Genomic DNA, 20612 nt, shown 5'->3' on the forward strand with positions numbered 1-20612 from the left:
CTTCCAATTAGATAAAAATAGCATCGGGTGTATTTCATGAACGTTGTTACCTACTGTAAACATTTAAAAAAGGAAGGATTTGAAAATTAACATTTTAAATTGCTCACACATCACTTCAGGTTCCTGGGTTTTATTGCTAAACGGTAGTTAGGCATTCTAAGGGCCACCTTAGGCAAGATTACTGTCACTCGATCCAGTTCAGTGAAGACTTAAGCACAAGCTGATCTTCACGCAGCTGAGACATCATGCCAAGCCAGACGTGTAGTGTGAAGTGTGAGTCTGTGAACCGCTGCCCGGACTGCCTGCTGTTGCGTACGCACGGGACTCCCTGCCTTAGCAAGGGCTCCAGGGAGTTCCAAAGACCCACTCACAGGGCAATAATTTGGAAACCAAAGGTATGTAGTAGCAAAAGTAACAAAGAGGCGGAGGTGAGCCTGTGAGGAATGAGAAGAAAACCGTAGGAGTGCTTCACCAGGTTCCTAGCCTGGAAGCATCTTGAGGCCATCTTTTCACTGCATGCATAACTAATTTGCTCAACAGAACCCTGCTCAGACTTTTCAGACAATTAACATTTTACATCTAAATATGGAAACCTTTTTAAAGGTTCTTCAACTTGGGTCCTTTTAAAATCACTTAGACTATTAAGAATTACTAAATGTTGCTACACAATTAAAACTGAAAAATGCATACTTTTTCTGTACGATTAGTTATGCTTTTAAAGCCAGATCGCTATCTTGCTGAGGTCAGGCCATGTATTGGGAAAACATAAAATGACAATTCTGACTGAAGTACTCTGACAAGGAGAACTCTTTATCATCTCACTGTTGGGAAGGTCCATTTCCTACATGCCACATCCTTAGTGCAGCATGAAGGCAGAAGAGGCCTTACAACTGCTACCCCATTTCAGCAGCGTCAGTGTCACACAGTGGAGACGTTGCAACGATTGTGACTGCTAGAAGGTCCCAGTAAACATCAAGCACAGTGGTAGAAGAAGGTGACTTTCAGTACAAGGTTTGAATTATTTATCTCCTTTCCCTAAAGGCAGGTGCTTTCCACAGCAGTAATCCTGCCACCTGAGTAATAAGAAGAGTTGAATTTCTAATCAAGCTAAAACACTCAAATGTAAACACAGCACTGAGCCTAAAATGTGCAGCCGATCACTTCCCGGGAACAAAAGAAAAACAACTGCAAGTGTGTTAGCATTGTGCTAAGAGAAGGGGCAGGAATTTACATCAGAGAGAGAATCTGAAGGCAGGCTAGATGGCTGCAAACAAACCATGCCGGCGGGCTCCTCAGCTCTGCTCCTCGGACCACGGGTGAGGTCTGTCTGTGCCCACGGCTGACAGATCCCTCCTTGCAGGGACAGGGTGAAGTGCCGACTTGCAAAGCCAATCCTTGGTCTGACTGGTGTGAAGGGACTCGAAGGCTGCCGAAACCCTGATCGTTCCCTGTTAGAAAGTCTCGCCGGTAGCTGGATAACCTCATGAGATGATAACTTGGTCCCTTTTAGAGAGTCCTAACTTGAGCGCTTCGCTGCCCGTGTTTCTTAGTGTTGCAACAAATGGCAACTGGATCTGGAAGCTTCCTGACGTAAAGAAAAGGGAAGAGCTTCCCTGGTTCCAGGATTAGTGGCTCAGGATGGGTCCCAAACCACAAGCACTTCAGTCATCGAGTGAGTCAGTATCCTCTGAGGATGCCATTAATAACAGGAAAGACAAAACATACAACCCTAATTTAGCACACATTTTGTTCTTAACACTCTCAGCTTCATCTTTTGACATTTATGTTTTTTAATGTTGGCTTTTTCCCTGTGAAGGGACTCACCTATTTTTCTGAAGATAAGAGGAAACCTTCTCCCAACACTTCTACAAGAGCTGATTCACTAAACGAACTTACAGAGCTCAACTACTCATCCCTTTCAACTAGTAAAGTTTATTTAGGTCAGTCAGCAGCAAAGGCTGCTCTGAATTCAACCAGACATTTTTATTTTTAGTCAGGACAAAATATCCTCCAGATTTGTTGTTACCATGAAATTTAGTCTAGATCAGACTTTAGAGATTGCTTCTCCCAGCCAAGGCAGAGTCATGCTGCCAGATTAGCGTTCAGTAGAGCAACAGAAGCTGCAGTGCTTCACCTGTGCACAGAGCAAGGGCTTGATTTCCTGCAGTTTTTACTCCGATAACTGTGACTAGGAGGAATACCACTATTCGGCTCACCCTCCAGTTGTCAGCTGGCTCTTCTGCCAGATTTCCCTCCATCTAACTTGATTCTGCTGGGATTTTCACACAAATACGTTGGTCTTGGCTTCCTCTCTGAAGAGGTTTCCACTTGCTTTTGAAGTTTTTAAACTTGGAGGAGAATTTTTGCTAGATGCAGAAGGAATTAGCCGTGCTGCCGGCTTTCTAGAAGGCTTTGGAATGCTTCTGAGTAAAAATCTCTTGCAAAGATTCAGTAGTTTTCTTAATGGAAAAAATTACTGACATAATAACTGAAGGTCAAAACCCACGTATACCGCACTGTTGTATTGAAGCTTCTGCCCACACACAAAGAAAATCTTTCCAGTTGTGGAATTCTGAAGTAGTTTGGGAAAAAAAAAAAAAAAAAAAAAAAAAGAAAAGAAAATAAGGGTCACTAGTCACTATATTCCACTGTATCTGGAATTCTACCTATTTGCATCAGCTGGGCAGAAAAGGCGTGAGGTCCTGGTAATGTACTTGCTTGGATGCATCCCCACAGGTGTTAACTGTTTTGAGAAAGATTTTGCAAAGATCCAAACGCAAGTTATTCTCTAGTTTCCCTTTGAAAGCCCATTGGAAGTAGCAGGCTCGCTACTGTCACGTTGTTGAAAAATACCTGTTTTGCTGCTGTGTTTGTTACTCAGATGTTAACGACTGTATTTATGGAATTGTTCTCTACTTCATTTTCTGTTTACAGTTTGCTGCTGCATCCTGTGTAAATCCTGTAATTCACTGCAAAAGAAAAGAATAAGCATTGCTACAGTTTTATGGGTGTTAGGGGAATGGTATACGGTAGAGCAGTTGGGATAAGAATCAAGGGAAATAGAAGATACGGTCTTATATATCCTTTAACGAGCCTGGAACTAAACATCACTACCATGTCTTTCCAGTCTACTAATTGTCATATGCTGCAAGTGAAAACAAACACCAAATATTGCTTCAGGCAGAATGCATGCCAAGAACGTAGCTAGCACTGGGTTTGCTAACTTCCCCAGCTTCCTCTAACATCTCAAGCTGAAGTGCTTAGTATCTGTGTACACAAAACAAAGGCTTTCCTATTTCTAAATAGGGACATAAACTACCTTAGCAGCCTTTGATTCTATTCCGGGACAACAAGCTGGTGTAAGCCAGGAACTTTGCTTTTGTTTGTACCAAAGAAATAGCATGTTTATTCACTTGAATGCAGTCAGTAAATAAGCAAACCTATAAAGTTATAGTTCAACGGAGACCTAAACACATCCTAAAATTATACACAAAGAAGATATTAAAGCGTAACAAGTGTATTTGGGGAAAAATTTGAGCTACCAAAATTGAATGGATCACATCAATGCAATACCAGAGAAGGTTTTGAGAAGATTTCAGGCAAGATTTGTTAAGTAGTAAATGTGATTGTGAAAGGATACAACGACCAAATTTCATTTTTCTATTATTAAACGCAGTTTTTAACACACTTCCTAAGAACATCCGCCTCTATAACGTGTAGGCTCACAGCATTCTGAGTGTCTCACTAAGACTGTGACATTGTCATTTAAGTCCTCCCAGAGTTTGTGGGAAATTCTGTCTGCTTTGAAATGAGTATTTTGCTCTCCTGTGCTATGATGGGATTGCTTGATTTCAAACACAGGAAGGAATCTAGGGGCAAAGGGGAAGAATATTTCTTCCCATGGCAGATGCATGGAAAGAAACTTCTAACAGAAGGGCACTCACAGACAGTATTAATTAACCCTCAGGCTGATAAAGTTTAAATATCTGAAAGGTATAAACTTTCTCTGAAGCACAAGAGGCTGTGAAGGTTCTTCCTCCTGGCTCTTTGAAGTTGTGACCTGGTACGAGGAATAAATGCTAGCAGCAATGCAGAGCACCCTTGTCGTTGCACCTCTCTCTGTTGCAAAAATATTTGTTTGCAAGGTATTCATCTGAACCTGCTCAGGGAACTGGTCCAAATCAAAACTTTTCTCTGTCAAGTTTTTGTTTGAAGAAAACAAAAACAAAACCAGAACTCAAACCAAAAGAAAAAGTTTGGATCAGTTCCCCCATCCCGTTTGCCGCACTGACCCGTGGCGACAGAACGGCTACGCTAGACAAGCCAATAGTGCAGGGAAATAGGAGCATATCCGTAGAGTGAAACATCATTTTGGGAACCCATTGTCCGTCCCAGGTGCCCTTCAGGAGGCTGTACTTCAGACTAGCTCTAATCTCGTCCTATGTCCCGATCACCCTTTAGCCAGCAAGAGTGTTTCTGCAGCCTATTTTTTATCTTTGTTTCCTACGGAGGGCACGCAGTTTGCACGCTCTGGGACTGCTCCTCAGCGCGAGCCGAAGCACGAGAAGTGGGAGAGACCTGGAAACTCACTTCTGAGGTGCCGAGCTACAGCGCTAATGTACCCTTTGCACGTACCACAGCCGAGGGAGCAGTAAATGGTGGGGATAGAGCATGGGCATTGTTTAATCTGGCCTGACACCGCAAGTGAGAAGGCAGCCCTTGAATTATATTTGCTGACTGAACAGCTGCAGTGGCTTAAGGTATGACTGGCCCTCGCTGGGGTTCGCTGCCCTTTTACCGAAGCTTTTTCCTTCCGTAGCACCGCCAGTGGCAAGCAGAGCGTGGGTGTTCCTTGTTTGCCTCAGTAGAAACGAGGATGACCTAGTTTAAATTGCTAGGGGAAGTGTTTTGAACTAACCTGGTTTACACGGCACCGAGGCAGCAAACGTGCCCTCGTGGGTTCCCCCGCTGGGCTCTGCTCAGGGGGTGGTGACCTTCAGAGAGGGGTAGCAATGTTCTGCACAGCTCTGACTACCTGATAGATGAACATGTGCATAAACTGCGACTGCAGGGTTTGCAACGAGAAGTTGCCTTTAAACACATGTCTTTAAACAGGCTTCCTGGGTGAAGACGAGGAAAACACATTCGCAGTCTGATTCAGAAGAAGATGAGAAAAGCTTTCATTGCTTTTTCTTATGCTTTCCCACTGTCTTTATCCCTTAGCTGATTCTAAGCTTTTTGATAGCTTTTGTCTGCCACTCCTCTGTTTTTCTTCCAGCAGATATCTTCATGGGATAAACCAATGTTCTTGTACAATACAACTTTCTCTGTTGGTATCTTCTCTAAAAACTGATAAATAGAATTAAAATTAATAGGTTGCACGTAAGAGAAGAAGAGCCAGATTAAAAGATGCCGGCAAGGAAGAAATGCAGCAGCGGTCTGAAATGAGAAGAAGGGTCAGTGAGGCTCAGACAGCCAAGGGTGACAGAAGCTACACGTAGGGAACATGAGCCTGCCGCCACGAGCAGTGGTGCTGCCTGGAGGGCCCAGAAGGAAGCAGGTCGCTTCATGATACGAGGGATGGAGTGAAGGAACAGCCTAGGGGTCATAAGCAAGGGAGAGCAAGGCAATGCCTGGGGGGCTGAGTAGAATTCAGGAAATAGGTAAAAACATGGGGAGGTAGAAAGCTGTCCATCTTCATATGAGTGCTGCCAGCTGTTAAATCAAGAGGTGGCTCGGCATCATGGGGGGAAAAAGGCTGAGGTCTGTGAAACTGTATTTCGAAATCTTGTAATAGAGACCGTTTTCTTATGTGGAAAATAAAACTTAGAATCTCCCAGGTAGAGGTTCTGGTCAGAAACCGGGTATAACAACATGTACTTAATGCACTTTGCCAGACCCTAAGCTGAGAGGGTTAAATGCACTGTCGTATGGCAATCCAGCTCCATGGTAACAGTTTTGGATTTGTACATCCCAAACAAGGAATCGGCCTCCTGGTTTGGATACGTGGTCAGCCCAGCAGCATGGAAGGTATCACATCCATGGTGTCTGTGATTCTTGTGTGGGACCACTACCGCTGTTATTTTTTTCTCATCCAGGACTCCGTAAAAGTACTTGCACTGAAACTACAGTCAAGGGAATTAGGGTGTAAGGAGGTCAAAGTGATGGAAGAAGCTGTTGGGATCCAGAAGAGAGAGGGAGGCTGAAGAAGCCAAGAAAGTGTCTCCCAGCTGTTTTTTCTTCATTCCTACTGGGAGGTTGTTTACATAAAAAGAAAATGTTGAAATGCCTTTATGTTACAGTAGCTATAAATGAAGCTGTTAGAAAAATCTGCCCACTCTTCACTTTCTATTTATTTATTACTCCTAGAGGTTAATAACTAAAGTTCATCTGCAAGCATGAATAATTCATTTGATCCATTGCTTATGACGCTTAAGGGCTAGGCTTGTCCTGGCAAGACGTAGTTCAGCATAACAGGACCTAGCGCTGAAGCGCCCCGCATCTCAGGGAGTTCACAACTGCTAGTCAGACACTTAGCTCCCGGTACAGCACACGGGGAGAGCTGGCTTACTACAAGCAGGATTCAGAAAAAGAGGAAGACTGTCCAGCCCTGTTGTTGGGTATTCATTTGAAGAGAATCCATTCATTATTTTGAAAGCTAGGACCATGACCTGGAACTGGCTTTGAAACCTGAGCACATGCTTGTGAAGGAGTTACGATGGACAAGAACGTGAGGAATCTGGGTGTTTTGCTCTGCACAGATAGTGACAATTTTGGCTGGAGCAATCTTTTCTTTCATTGTATCCTTCAAAACTTGCGGGGTAGCAAATTGTGCTCCGTGCTAGCAGTCTGCCTGTACGCTGTCACCCACTACAGAAATAAATAATTGCTTCTCCAGTAACGCCTTGCGCTTGAACTCTGAGGTTTTGTTGGACAATGTCAATGCCAAACATCTTGTCCACCAAAAGTTAGTTAGGTGAAACCTTAGTGGAGCTTGCAAGTGCAATAGCAGCCCTGGAGAACAAACACAAGTAGTGGTTAAACTCCTCTTCTGGAGTAAGTTTAAAGAAACAGGAATTCTTACCAGAAATGTAGACCATATGCAAAGCCACTCTGAAAATGAAGTATACCATAGACAAAGACCCCATGGGGAAAAATCTGAGAGCAAATTTTAGAGAGAGTACTGGATGAAATGAGGCCTGGAGCTGTGAGCAAAGAAACACGCTGCCTCATTTTGGTGAGAAGAGAACTTTAATTTAGGCTCCTTGTACTTAATAAGATTGAATTAACTGAATAGAGCATTTAATTCTTTGACTGAAAACAACCCACATGTCCGACAGAAGGGGTAGCAGTGCTGTGGGGTAAGGCAGGTAGCCTGCTTCGGAGCAGTCAGTAGGGAAGGAAAGCTTCTCCAGAGGGTGATGCAGAGGGAAAGCTTTTGTGCAATAAACCTTTTGTCAGGCGTGCAAAAGCTAAAATCAGTCACTTCAATGATACCGCTGTAGAAAAATGGCAACTCAGAAATCAGGTAAGCCAGGCAAGAACAAAGCATCACATGCATGTAATGAAAACTCATCAGCCTTTTTAAAAAATCACAGAATATAAAGGTTTTTAGCACAAAGATGCTCCCCACAGATTTTGTATTAAGGTTGGGGCAATCAAATGAGTCTTTGCTTACTGAACGGGGAGCAGGATTTGTGAAATGCACAGAAACCATCATCATGAACAGTAAGAACCAGTAAAGATGTGGGACTTGCAACAGAACAACCTGTTTGGTTTCAAACACGGTTACTATCACGGTCCCGAGGGCACCGCCAGCCCTGACCGTCCCTGACCACCCACTCCCCCCACCTTGCCCATGTGTGCTCGAGGTACTGAATGAATTAATGGTTCGTTGGGATGCAGTCATGTCTGTGAACTTTGTAATAAATGCGGGTGCAATAAATCTTTAAAAAAAGGTCCTACAAATTTGGTCTGTGGAAATTCCCTGTGAATAAACACAGCTCAGGCAAAACATATGATTTGTAAATAACTGGGCTTCAGCCAGTAAGTTGGGTTTGCCTCTAGAGCAGAAATAGAGAGAGCTGCATGCCATGGGACGTTTCCAGTCGTTGACAGAGACAGGAGTAGTTAAAATCTGTTTTAAAAGTCCAGGGTCTTATGAAAGTTGCAGCTGCTAAGATTACTTTGGAGGTAGGGAAGGAAGAGATGTCTGTCTTCCATCAGACATTTTGGTCAAACATGGACTTTAGCAACTACTGGTTGGTCAAAAATGGACTTTAGCAACTACTGGTTGAGGGAAGAAAGGTCAGAAAAGCTGGGTGAAGATGCGACCTGACCCACGTAATGCAGCGAATTTCAGTAAGTGAGGAATATTAAAACGGTCTAACAGACCAGCTGAGAGTAAAGCCAATCTAGCAAATGCCGAAGCTGTACAGCATGGAGCAAGAGAGAGGCTGGGGGAAAGGGGCCCTGTCCTGGTTTCAGCTGGGATAAAGTCAATTTTATTCTTAATAGCTGGTATAGTGCTGTGGTTCGGATTTAGTATGAGAACAATGTTGATAACACGCTGATGTTTTAGTTGTTGCTAAGTAGCATTTATCCTAAATTAAGGATTTTTCAAGCAAGCAGGTGCATAAGAAGCTGGGATGGAGCACGGCCAGGAGAACTCACCCGAACCAGGCAAAGGGATATTCCATACCATAGACCGTCATGCTCAGTATGGAAGCTGGGGAGAGTTGGCCGGGAGGGGGGGGATTGCTGTTCGGGCATTGCTCAGCGGGGGGTGAGCAATTGCATTGTGCATCACTTGTCTTTTCTTGGCTTTTATTTCATGCTCTTTTTGTTATCTTCTTTTCATTACTATTATTTTATTTTACTTTTTAATTTCAATTATTAAACTGTTCTTACCTCAGCCCACGAGTTATACTTCTTTTTTCCAGTTCTCTCCCCCATCCCACTGGGCAGGGGGGGAATGAGTGAGCAGCTGCGTGGTGCTTAGTTGCTGGCCGGGGTTAAATCACGACCGGCCCGCTGGCCAGCCACCTCACCTCACCACCGACCACCCGCGCAAGGTGGGGAAGACCTTTCTGGCCAGAGAGGAGGTGTCTCATCGGGGACGTGGAGGTGAGCCTTCGGTCCATCCCTGGTCCTCACCCGGGCTGAAAACTGAGCCGGCCTGCATGTGAGCAGCTTCAAAAGGAAGTAATTTACCTTAGGCGCACAATCGCCGAAGGAATTTCTACCGATTAAAAGAAAATTGGAGCTGTGTAGAACTGGCCAAGTCCCCAGATGTTCATAGATGTAGGGAGCTTTGTACAGCATATCTGTGGGGTTTTCCAAATTCCAAAACAGTTGCATAAAATGAGTAAGAAACTAGTTTGGGGTCATTTTCAGAGCGGGAAAAGGAAACGCTGTGTTTCAAAACCCCTTTCCTATGAGACACAGATGCTAACCCTTACAAACTGCGAGCGGGACTGCCACAAGAAGACAAAGAAGGAGAGAAGGAAGCAGCTTGTTGGAGTGATTGTACAAACTGCTCTTCCCTTCCCCTCCGCTCCCCAAATCCCTCTTCCTAGACCCCTCCTGCTCGTGCTTTTTTGCAGTTGTTCTAAATCCTAATAAAAGTCTTAAGAGTTATTCAGTCTTTTGCAATACATCCACACCACAAGAGAATACTCATTCTTTCTGCAATGTATTTTTAGGCTGCATAAAACTGGTCCTATTCTGTTGGTAAGGGTTTCTTGTCATTTACTGAAATGCTCATTTAAAAAAACACAGGCTGCTTTTATTGGATGACAGATTCAAGGTTTTCATGAATTCCTACGTTGTTGTACTTCGTAGACCTAAGTACGTGCGATGCAGTAGCCAGACATGCGCGTTACATTCCAATAGCATGGTGTCAAACAAAGTACTCAATCAGAAGTCAAAATAACTTAATAAATACCTCTGATCTGACTCAGTCCTCCCCAAATTAGGGCTTGTCTGAGTGGGGAAGCTTTCTGGCACAGTGACTGTGGAAAAAACCCTATTCCCCTGGAGTAACTTTGGAAGCACGGTAGTTTGGAATAGAGTTACAGAGCTTCCACACTGGGATTTATACCATATAATCTACAGTGGAACAGCTACTTAGGCTAACTCCACTGTGAGTTGGTAGTCTGTAGACAGGCAAATTCAGGTGAAATCCTCTGCAAACCTTGAGTTTCAATGCAACTGTAGGAAGGTACGACCTGTATTCCTGGGGCTGGAAGATGGCCATGTCCAAGGCAGTTTTCCTGAAGGCTTCCCCGCACCTTGTTTCTGTCGGATGGGGTGGGCAGCTGCAGCCCCTACGGAGGCTCCGGCAGGTTCCCGTTTGACAGAAAGTCCTTCTGGTGCTGATTTGTCCCAGCTCCGACCTTGAAGGCACAGCAGTTTGCCTGGACATCGCCGGGTGAACCTCCATGATGAGCAGAACCCCGTTTTGGACATTACGTATCTCAAAGCCAAACCTCTTTTACGTGCTCTCCTCTTTGTTCACATTGTTGTATTTTTTTGAACACAAAGATGAAGGAAGAATGTTTTTCCTTGTGTAGTGTATGCATTCTTAAACTTCCCTTTTTAGCGGTGCTTGTTGTGCTTTACTTGTCAGCTCCTGTGACACCTTAAGAAAAATGAGAGTTGCCTGCTCGTGATTATTTCTGGTGTCGAGGGCTGGTCTCCCGTATCACTCCTCACATGCTCAAGCTCCCGAAGCAATGTTAGGATTCTGCCTGCGACCAAAAGACTGAATCTCATGTTCACTTTATGGCTGCAACTCATTTTTGGTACATTTCTTTCCGCAACGTGAGCGAAATAAACCCGCGCCTGCAAGATTTGATTCTCCTTTGCCGTGTTCCTTGTTACTTACTGCAGGACAAGGGTGCGAAATGATGGAGAGGGAATATTTCCCCCCTCCAAAAAATGAAATTCTGCTTTGCAAAACTGTAAAGGACTGGAGCGAGCTGCTGAACGAAGCCTGGTGGGTGCCTAGGTGGCCCGAAGGCGACTTTATCCGCGCCTCAGTGGGAAGCAATGGCTGTTGGAGTGATGTGTTTAGTAAAGGAACACAGGTACGGGAAGGAACGGCTGTTGGAGTGTTAGCAAAGGAACACAGGTACGGGAAGGAATGGCTGTTGGAGTGATGTGTTTAGTAAAGGAACACAGGTACGGGAAGGAACGGCTGTTGGAGTGATGTGTTTAGTAAAGGAACACAGGTACGGGAAGGAACGGCTGTTGGAGTGATGCGTTCAGTAAAGGAACACAGGTACGGGAAGGAACGGCTGTTGGAGTGTTAGCAAAGGAACACAGGTACGGGAAGCAATGGCTGTTGGAGTTATGAGTTCAGTAAAGGAACACAGGTACGGGAAGGAACGGCTGTTGGAGTGCTGTGTTTAGCAAAGGAACACAGGTACGGGAAGGAACGGCTGTTGGAGTGTTAGCAAAGGAACACAGGTACGGAAAGGAACGGCTGTTGGAGTTATGTGTTCAGTAAAGGAACACAGGTACGGGAAGGAACGGCTGTTGGAGTGTTAGCAAAGGAACACAGGTACGGCTGGCAAGAGCCCGCAGCCAGCCGCGCCGGGAACTCCACCAAACCTCGCTGTAGGCAGCGGCAGCCCGCAGGTACGCGTCCTCCTCCCTCCGTCGGCGACGCCTCCGCCCGCCTTCGCGGTGCCCACCCGGGGAGGGCCGGGAGCCCGCCGCGGGGAGGGGAGCGGGGCGGCCCCGGCTCCGCCTCCGCCTCAGCCCCGGCGGGACGGGACGGGGCGGCCCCGGGCCGTGGCGGCGTGTGGCGGCGGCGGGAGCCCTCCTTCCTCGCCCTTCTCCCCCCCGCCCCGGCTGCCAGCGGCGGCTATGAGGTGCCGGGACCGCCCGGGAGAGCGGCTCTGAGGGAGGGAGGGAGGGAGGGCGGACAAAGGCGGAGCGGGCCGGCCTGCGGGACGCGATGGAGCGGCGGGGCGGCTGAGGCGGCTGAGGCGGCTCGCTGGGGCCGGGCCGGGCCGGGCCGGGCGGCACATGGTGCGCGGCTGGGGCCCGGCGCTGCGCACCCGCGGGCGGGCCCAGGGGCCACCATGGACAACTTCTGGGCGGAGGTGAGTGAGGGCCGCCGGGATCTTCCTCCTCCTCCTCCTCTTCCTCCTCCTCTAGTCGCTTTGTGAGGCGAAAGGGGCTCCGGAGAAGTCCCCGAGCACCTCGGCTTTGCAGCGGGGGGTGCCGGAGCAGCCCCTCGGGGGGGGAAGGAGGGTCGGGACTTTGGGAGCGGGTGAGGGGAGAACGTCCCTCTGTGTGTGTCCCCCAAATTTATCAGCCGCTTCGGGCTGCGAGCGCGGGGGGACGGGGGGGCCGCCGAGCTGAAGCGGCTGGGAGGCGTCCGGCGCTAATTAGGGCTCGTTAGGGCGAGCGGGGCGGGGGGGACCCACGGTGACTGGGTTCCCCCGCGGGGAGCTGGCTGCCGTGGGCTCCGGTGGGGGTCCCCGGGCTTCCCTCCTGCCTCTGACACTCGGGGGGGGTCCCCAGCCTGAGGGTTTCCCTGCGGGGAAGCCGGGGAGTGGGCTTTTTCTGCCGCGAGTGGGCTTTTTCTGCCGCGAGTGGGCACGGGAGGCTTCAATCGACGGAGGTTTTGGAAGCGGGGCTGTTGCCGGGCTGCCCTTTTTTTTAAGGTTTGTCGGCGAAGCGCACGCTGTTAAGCAGAGGCGAGATGTTCCGACACAAAACGCGAAGTAACAGGGCTTAAGTCTCGAAAGCGGTCTGAGCTTCGCCGTTCTCTCGGGGGTCTCGCCAACTGCGTCGTGTCCGGCGAGGAAACCAAAGCAAAGGCACGTCGCTGCTTACTCAGGATAAACCCTAAAAATCAAAACTTTGGTCCTCTCCTGGTCTAAAACTAGCTGAATTTTATACAACGATATTTCACCAAATCGGCACGGCCCGCCTAGTGCCGACGCAGCCTTACGAACACAAGGTGTCCGGTATTAGTGCAGCGACTTCTGTGCGCGCGTTGTGCTCGTAGGTCGCCGGCAAAGCTCGCGTCTGCGTCGTGACTTCTGGTGACTGGCTGCGCGATTCCTTTAATCGCTCCCCTTGCCGAAGCAGTTGTGCTCTCAGGGTTGTAAATACAGGCCAGGCATCTGTTTTACAGGACTGTGATTAAGCTGCAAAACCGTCCTTTGCCCTCATGAAATAACTTCCCTTGTGTCCTCCTCGGTGCTGCCGCTGGTGCTCCCACAAGAAAAATAGGTGATCTGTCTACCAGAATAGTAATTACTCAAATAAAAGAAGGTCATACACCTTACTACTTGTTAGCTTTTCATTTGTCAGACGACAAAAGTTCTGTCAAGCGCAATAAGAAGGAAGAAACGCGGGATTAACTCTCAAAACATCTGAGTTAAGTAGTAATATTGCGCTTTTTTTTTTTCCCCTTCCCTGTAGAGGATGTAGCCCTCGCCTTTCAAAAGCTTGCAAGCCGTGAGCAATATGGTAGTATTAGCCTAGCCTTGCAAAATGAATCTGAAGAGTCATTCGCTCTGACACAAAGTACAGTAGCGTGCCCTACATAAAGGTGAAGAAGAGAGTTAATGGTTTTGACTCCCCTATTAGCCAAAATTACTTGCCCAGGGGAAAAAGCAAGTAAATTTTGCCAGTCTGTGTTAGTACTTCAGCATGTATTTATGTTAATTTGTGGTTGCTGCATGTGGACTTTGATCTTTCTTAAGAACTCTTGCTCCCTTTCAACATGTTGATATTACTTTAAAAGATCAGTAGGTATAGCACCTTGACTTTAATCTGCATCCAAAGTCCCACCCATAAGTATAAACATTTTCCTTTCCTCACACCGGAGCGTATGTAAATCGCATATAGGGAGCGGAAGGCACAATAGCAGAAATGCACTGGGCCTGACCCAGCTACCACAGAAAAACGTCTGTTCGAGGCACTGGATCGAGCCACTAGCTGGGTAATTTAATTTGTGCGAGGCAGACATCCTGCAGCTGCTCTTTACAAAAATATTTGCTGACTTATCTGGGAGAATTATTGTTCTCCTTAAAATAAGTTGCAGTGTGGAGAAGGAGGAAACTGGATGCCAGGCACAGGTAGCAGGCCTGGTCTGCTCTGCTTCTGTTTGGCAGTGACGTGAGTCCGCTGATATAATTATGTTTTGGGAGAAAAGCTAGTAGTAGGTGAGAAGGGTGTATCCTGGCCCTTCGTAGGGGTCCTTAGCGTTACCAAGGAGCCCCGCATCACTGCGCTGGAAGCCAGAGTATCTTCAGGTCTGGCTGTTGTAGAAAAATACTGTACAACTAAGAGGTGTTACAGGAAAAATCCCCCTGCGTTACCATTTCTCCCATATTTTTCCATAGCTAGGTGCTGATCGTAACGTGCTCTCAGTATAGGATGATGCTCGCTGGAACAATACGAGGCCATTGGGTAAGATACTGCTGGAGTGCAGGAATGCATGCGTCGCAGAGAAGGCACTCCTGTTGGGACTTGCCGCGTTCAGCGAGGTGTGGGATAACGCCGAGCTCCCGCTGATCGGCCGACGCTACCGTCGTCAGAGGCTTAACAGCTTTTTGACTTCTCAGTCTTGCCGCCTGGTTTCCTTCCTTTGCTATTGCTTATATGGCTTTTATTCTTCTAGGATGACAAGCGGTTGTATCTGTCTCCAGAAGAGCCTTGATCTCCATCCCTAACCCAGATTTCTAGCTCAGCCAATTAAAAAAAAAAAAAGGCTCCGAGTAAAGAATTAGGCTAGAAGAGTCAGCCCAAGAACTTACTCCCCCAAATGCTTTTATTCCTGGAAGATATTAAAGTAATTACGAAGTTGCATTCTAAATACAGAGGAGAAGTGTTTTCTAAGACTTTTAAAACTTACTTCAGGCTGTTGATCGATCTGTGCTACCTTTTGGTGTTTGAAGGAAGGTGGATGGTGGAATCATAACTTTTTCATTATATTTACCTAGTCATATTTTCATATATAAAGTGTTAAAACCTGTAGAAATCCTGGAGATCCATACTCAGAATTAAAAGTATGGATGTGTGCAATAGAGCCATTTGGCTGTGTTGCTCAAAACAGCCTGAAAAAATCGTTCCCATATGTTTTACCAACAGCTAGGGTGCTCGCGAGGGAGCAGTCTCCTGTGGTAGCTGAGGTCAGACTTCTTTTTTTCCAGTGAGAATGCAACCCTGCTAAAAGGGGATGTATGCCGCGAGGGAAGGAGGAGAGTAATTTCAAGGTGAGAAGGAACACAAGGACATTTTGCACAAAAAAGGCAGGAGAGGGAAGCTCAAACTGCCTCTTTGTCATCTGCAGTTCCTAAGCAGCGCTCACCCGGGCAGCAGGGGAAGCGGGTGCAGAAGTTGAGTTTGTCTTCCCCCTCTTACGCGGGGAGTCACTTTGCCCGATATTTGCGGTGTGTTGCAGACACGGCCGCTGTCCTTGTCACAGGAGGAGTGTGGCAGTTGCTGGCCCAGCTGAGGTCAGAGAGTGGTTGAGGTTGGGAGGGACTTCTGGAGGTCACCTTCTCCAAACCTGCCCTCCAAGCGGGCGCACAGCTCGCGGGCAGCTTGCAGCACAGCGTGTGCAGCGGCGGCTGCAGCGACTGATTGCATTTAGCTATTGCCAAGCTTAAAAGACAGAGGATTCCAACCCCCCCCCCCCCCCAAATTTCCACAATTGGAAGAGAAGGGGGGAGGACAACTCTTATCTCCTGCCTTCTGTCTAGCATGTAGATGATGTTGAAGGAGAGTGTTATGAAAGCATCGTCATCATAGAGGTCCTGCTGGTGTTTCCCTAATGCTGCACAGAGGTTTATTGGGAACTGCCAGGTAGCCTCTTTTGAGGCGCAGCAGATATTCTGTGCCCAGCATGCTTTTATTTTTAGCAGTACTGCTGGCACCTCCGGTTCAGAACGGTTTCCTTCATTTCTGCTTTCCGCAGTTGCACATATTTGCTTGTGTACCCTGTTTTACGGGCAGGGCTCCCAGCACGTGTCCTGAAGGAGCAAGCGTTGAACCTCCCTCTGTGGGAAGGATATGGGGCAAAAATTAATTCTGAGGCTTTGAACTTCGCTTCAGGGAGAGCTGTTGGAGGAGGTATCTGCCGAGCCTGGAAGCTCTTATTTCGGATACGCAGCTTGCGGCAAACTTTTCCTTGGTGCTCCCGTGCTGCACCGTTTGGAAGATCGCTGCCTCCCAGCGTGGAGTCCTTCATGAGACTTTGGAGATGTTCACCATCTCCTCTGCCACCAAGTGACCTTGGTGCTGCCAAGTTTCAGCTCTTGAAGTGAAAATCTGGCGATGCTAATAAATTTCTGCATCGATACACACGGGTTCTGGCTGGGCTGCGCAGCATAGCGTACGCATTTAGGACAATCTCGGAAGTCTCCTAGTTTTTGTTTAGATGTGTTTTACTGATAGCACGAGCGTGGGTCTGATGTTCCAGCTCATGATATTGGTGTACGCTTACACCAGCAAAGTTGCGTTTCAGACTGGTGGGGCAAAACCATCATCCCGTGGGCAATGGCGTGAAGGTTACGTTTCTGGAGGGCTTCTGAGTGCCAAAGCCGTGCCGAGCAGGAGCAGTGCCTCTTTCCGCTGTTGACATTGGCTGCGTTTTCCAAAGTTTCTGAGCTGTGACTCCTTCTCATAATTAGGTTTTTTAAAAGCTGGTGGTTGTTTTGTCAACAGTTATTTTTAGGTTAATTAGAGAGCATTCCATTTTGAGTAGAAAACGTTTCAAGGGGGCTCAGGACTACCTTACTGAGTTGGAAAGAAAAGTTTTTGCAGGTTTATTTCTGTAAGTTGGGAAATCACGTTCAGCTCATCGGTAGCACGTCATCGTGACTGCCTACTACACGTACTTCACATGTGCCTTTCATAAGATAGATTTGTGCAACTGAAGCATAGTTGTCGCTGGGCTGGAGCCTAGCAGCCCTGCTGGCACCACGAATATTGTAAAATGACACAAGAATTCTCTTAAAGCTGCAAAACACATAACTATTGAAACTGGCAATAGAGGCTCTACATTGTGCAGGGTCTGCTCGTGGTTTTTTAGGTATGTTCAGTCAGACTCCAACCAAAGGAGAGCTGTGAAACCCCCACCGTTACAGAAGTCTTGGCTGCTTCTGAGTCTTGGCTTTTTTTTACCTTCTGGTGACACCCTCGCTGAAATGTTACTTTTTTTTTTTTTTGGTCTTTTCCCTAATTGTATGTTTGTGTCAGCACTTTGTGTGTAAGCTATTTTGCTCTAACCAGATTTTCTTCTTTCTAAGTATTTTTATTTCATGAACTCTGTGTATGGGTGATACTGAAGGTTTTGAACCTCTTCGGCTCTTTTTTGGGTTTGGAGCTGTCGCATAACCTGCTGCCTGCTAAAAGGGAATTGTGTTTGAAAGCATGGCCAGTCCCAACTTATTTTTGAAGACGAGTGGCACGGGCTTTTCTCAGAAATGCTCCCCAATTTTTTCCGTGGAGGCAGGAGAGGGAAGCAGAAAGGAAGGGGAGCTTGAGCTTTCTGTGTCATATGGAGAGCATAACCATAATTATGCTGTTGATTGGCTCGGTTGTACCACGTTGTGCTTCTGCTATGGTGATTTTAGCTGAATCTTGGGTTTCAGCTTGGTAAGACCAATGTAGTCTCATGAATCTGTTTTTTGGCTTTAGAAGATAGCTGAAGGAAAATTGGTGTGTCCTTGCCTCTGTGTGTGGGTGCACATGTGTGTATTTATATAGTGTCGCTGTGTTCACACAGAACAAATCCAGACCTAACCCCTAGCAAGTGAATAACATGCCTGCTTTTTTTTTCCTTTTTCTTTTTTTCTTTCTTTTTTTTTTTCCCATTTACTACGGGGAGCGAATATTGATGTTAAACTTTGAAACTCCCCCCCCGATTCTAGCAAGAGAAAGGGCTTTTTTTGTCTCGGGGGGGATGCAGCCCCAGTGGAAGATGCTGCAGTCTGCTGCGAGGGGCGAGAGCAGCAGCCCCATCCCTTGCACGCCCGGCGCAGTGACTGCGTGCCCGTGGCAGTTCTGGAGGGAAGTGTGTCCTCTGGGTAGTTTGATCTCACCAACGTTTTTGGCCGCAGGGCTGGTATTTTTCCTTAGTGAATCACAGTCCCCAGCTGTGGTCAGAGCCAAGAACATAGTTTTGGGTGGAGCCCGGTAGAAGGGCAGGAGGTAAAAAGTCACTCTGAATTAAGATTTTTGCTGAGGAGGTGGGAAGAATTACCAGCATTAAGTCACTAATTGTGGCTACTTTACAATTTTGGGATGTGACCTCAAAACTTGCTAGATTGATTATGACTTCAGGGTTGTGTGAGAGGGTCATGGCTTAGGCGTTCTCATTTCTCTTGATCTTCCTGTTATTTATCATTACATGACATTTTAAACCATTAGTGAGACATGAAGGAAGATGCCTTAGTAGTGGGGCAACAGTTCAGGGCGAGTTACTGGTTTTTGGGTATCTTTGGTTCAAATTCTGCATGGTGGTGCTTTTTTTTTTAAATTATTTAGGATTTTCTGAGATGTCCTGTGAGATGTCTGAAATTTGAGCATTACCCATTGGTCATATTTACTGTAATGCAACTTTGTTTTGGACAACCCGCTGGTTAAGAATGGTTAAGTGGATTATCCTTTTGGTTGGAAGTCCATTAAGTAGCTCAAACACTCCACTCTAAAAGAGACAGGACTTTTAAAAGTTTGGATGCAGAATGGGAACTGATACTAACTATCCTCCAGATCTGCCTTGTGAAGTAAACTATATCCATGCTGAAGAAGAAATTACCGCTTTATTACATGGAAAATATGAGCTTTATATTGGAAAAGTATAGTGGGAAAGGTTCATTAGGACAGAAAGAATGAGGAAAGAGTACTACTATTTCTAAAAGTACCTGTAAGAAGTAGGAGGATGTTGAGGGAGAACGTACTGTCTACTCCTAGAGTCATTTCTGCAGAGTCAATGATCGAGAATGTCATCTCGGGTAGGTCCAGATATGGTTTCTGCTCATTTTTGATGTCCTTAGCAAGACAGCTGGTGTAGAGCCAGGTCTGGGGGTGGTGTTCCATGGACATCCAGACTGGCCAAGCACTTTCCCACTGCAAACCAGTGACTGACTGGGGAAGGCTGCTGAGTTGTTTCAGCTGTAAACATGCCACACCTGTGCTTGTTTTACTGGTAATTGTAAATACTTGCTCTCTATTTAGGTGCTGTTTTCCTTTGCAGCCAAGTGACTGCTTTTTCAGTCTGGTCTGTAAAAGTTTTCTTACTTGGTAGGAAGTTTAGAGGGTGTTTGGTTTTTTTTTTTAATTCTCAAACATGAGTGATGTTGGAGGAACTTGATAATGTATGTTTTTCCTTGTTGAATAGCTCACTAGGAACAGACCCAATTTTGGTTCAGATTTGAAGCATGGCAGAAATTGGGGTGTGTTTGGTTTTACTGACCAAAGTTAACATTTCAATTTTGTGTAAACACCTCTGTAGAGGGGTTTAACACACAGTTTCTATATGAGATCTTGTAATTTTTCCTAGTGAGCAATTGTGCTTAGTTATTTTTCACTAAGAAAGAGCAGTTACAGTCAGTAACTGGAAAAAAACCCAAAGAGCACTCCAGCCCTGTTAAGGCTTTAAGGAAAACTTTGCTGCCCTTGTTTATGGAAGGAAGCCTTCAAAAGAAAAAGGTACTGGCCACTTGGATGTTTTTCTGAACTTGCACTGAAAATTCAGATCTAATACATCTTAAGCTGGGTTTCTTATATGTGTCAGTGGCCCTGCCCCCAGAGGTTAAATATAAGCACGTTGGAGCAGCCCCTAAATGTGGAGGTCAGTAGAATACCTTTTAGTCCTTCTAGAATTAATGGCATCCTGAAGGAAAACATCCTGGAGTACAGGCTTTATCAATCTCCTGTACCATCCAGCGGCCTGCCAGACTTCAGAGTTGAATAGGGTTCCCGTATTTGTATGTCAATACACTTTAGCAAATACTTAAATTGCTTTGGTGGGGCATTTTGCCTGGTTTATGGTATCAGACTTTCTTTTCTTTGGAAGTATGTCATCTTCATCTTGTGGTGAGCCTCGCTTGAGATTTTCGAGTGAATATTAAGCAAAGGAGAATATTGAAGAAATCAATATTCTCTTTAACCTGTCTGTTAGATGGGTTAAATCTTTCTGTGAAATTATGTGGGTTTTGGTTTTGTTTTGTTCCGAATGAGGGAAAGAGGAAGGAAGAGAAGGGAGGTCAGTGGCAGACTGCAGGAGCCAGGCTGTGCCTTCACATGTGATCCTGGCCGATGGCATGCACAGGGTTGGAGGACTCGGGAAATAAAAGGCTAAGTGCACTTTGATGTGTTGGTGCTGCCTTTTCCTATATATTCTTGGGAAACTATTCATAATCCTTTATTACAGGTCAGTGATACAAGAGTGTGTTAATACGAGTCTCTGTTTTGTTTTGGAGAATGCCTTTATGGCAGATGCCGTAAGGACAGCTTAGCAGGGGAAAATGTTTAGTTGTTGCTTTTTCCCCTGGGGGCAAAACTACATTCCCACCCTGAGCAAGTTAACCCAATGGCTTTTTATTGCGGCATGTCTGCCTCTATACTGGGGTAGT

The 20612-nt window shown here is 46.4% G+C and overlaps 1 protein-coding gene across 1 annotated transcript in view; it reads left to right on the forward strand.

Annotated features, from left to right (window-relative positions):
* The first annotated feature begins 11945 nt into the window (after positions 1-11945).
* Positions 11946-20612, forward strand: part of MYO10 (myosin X) — a 164934-nt gene continuing 156267 nt past the window's right edge. Inside the window, exon 1 of the mRNA XM_075052455.1 lies at positions 11946-12113. Within this exon, the coding sequence (XP_074908556.1) occupies positions 12093-12113 (21 nt within the window). The 5' untranslated portion in view covers positions 11946-12092. The remainder of the gene's footprint in view (positions 12114-20612) is intronic.

This window comes from Buteo buteo, chromosome 20 (assembly GCF_964188355.1).
Source record: "Buteo buteo chromosome 20, bButBut1.hap1.1, whole genome shotgun sequence".
Classification (NCBI taxonomy): Eukaryota; Metazoa; Chordata; class Aves; order Accipitriformes; family Accipitridae; genus Buteo; species Buteo buteo.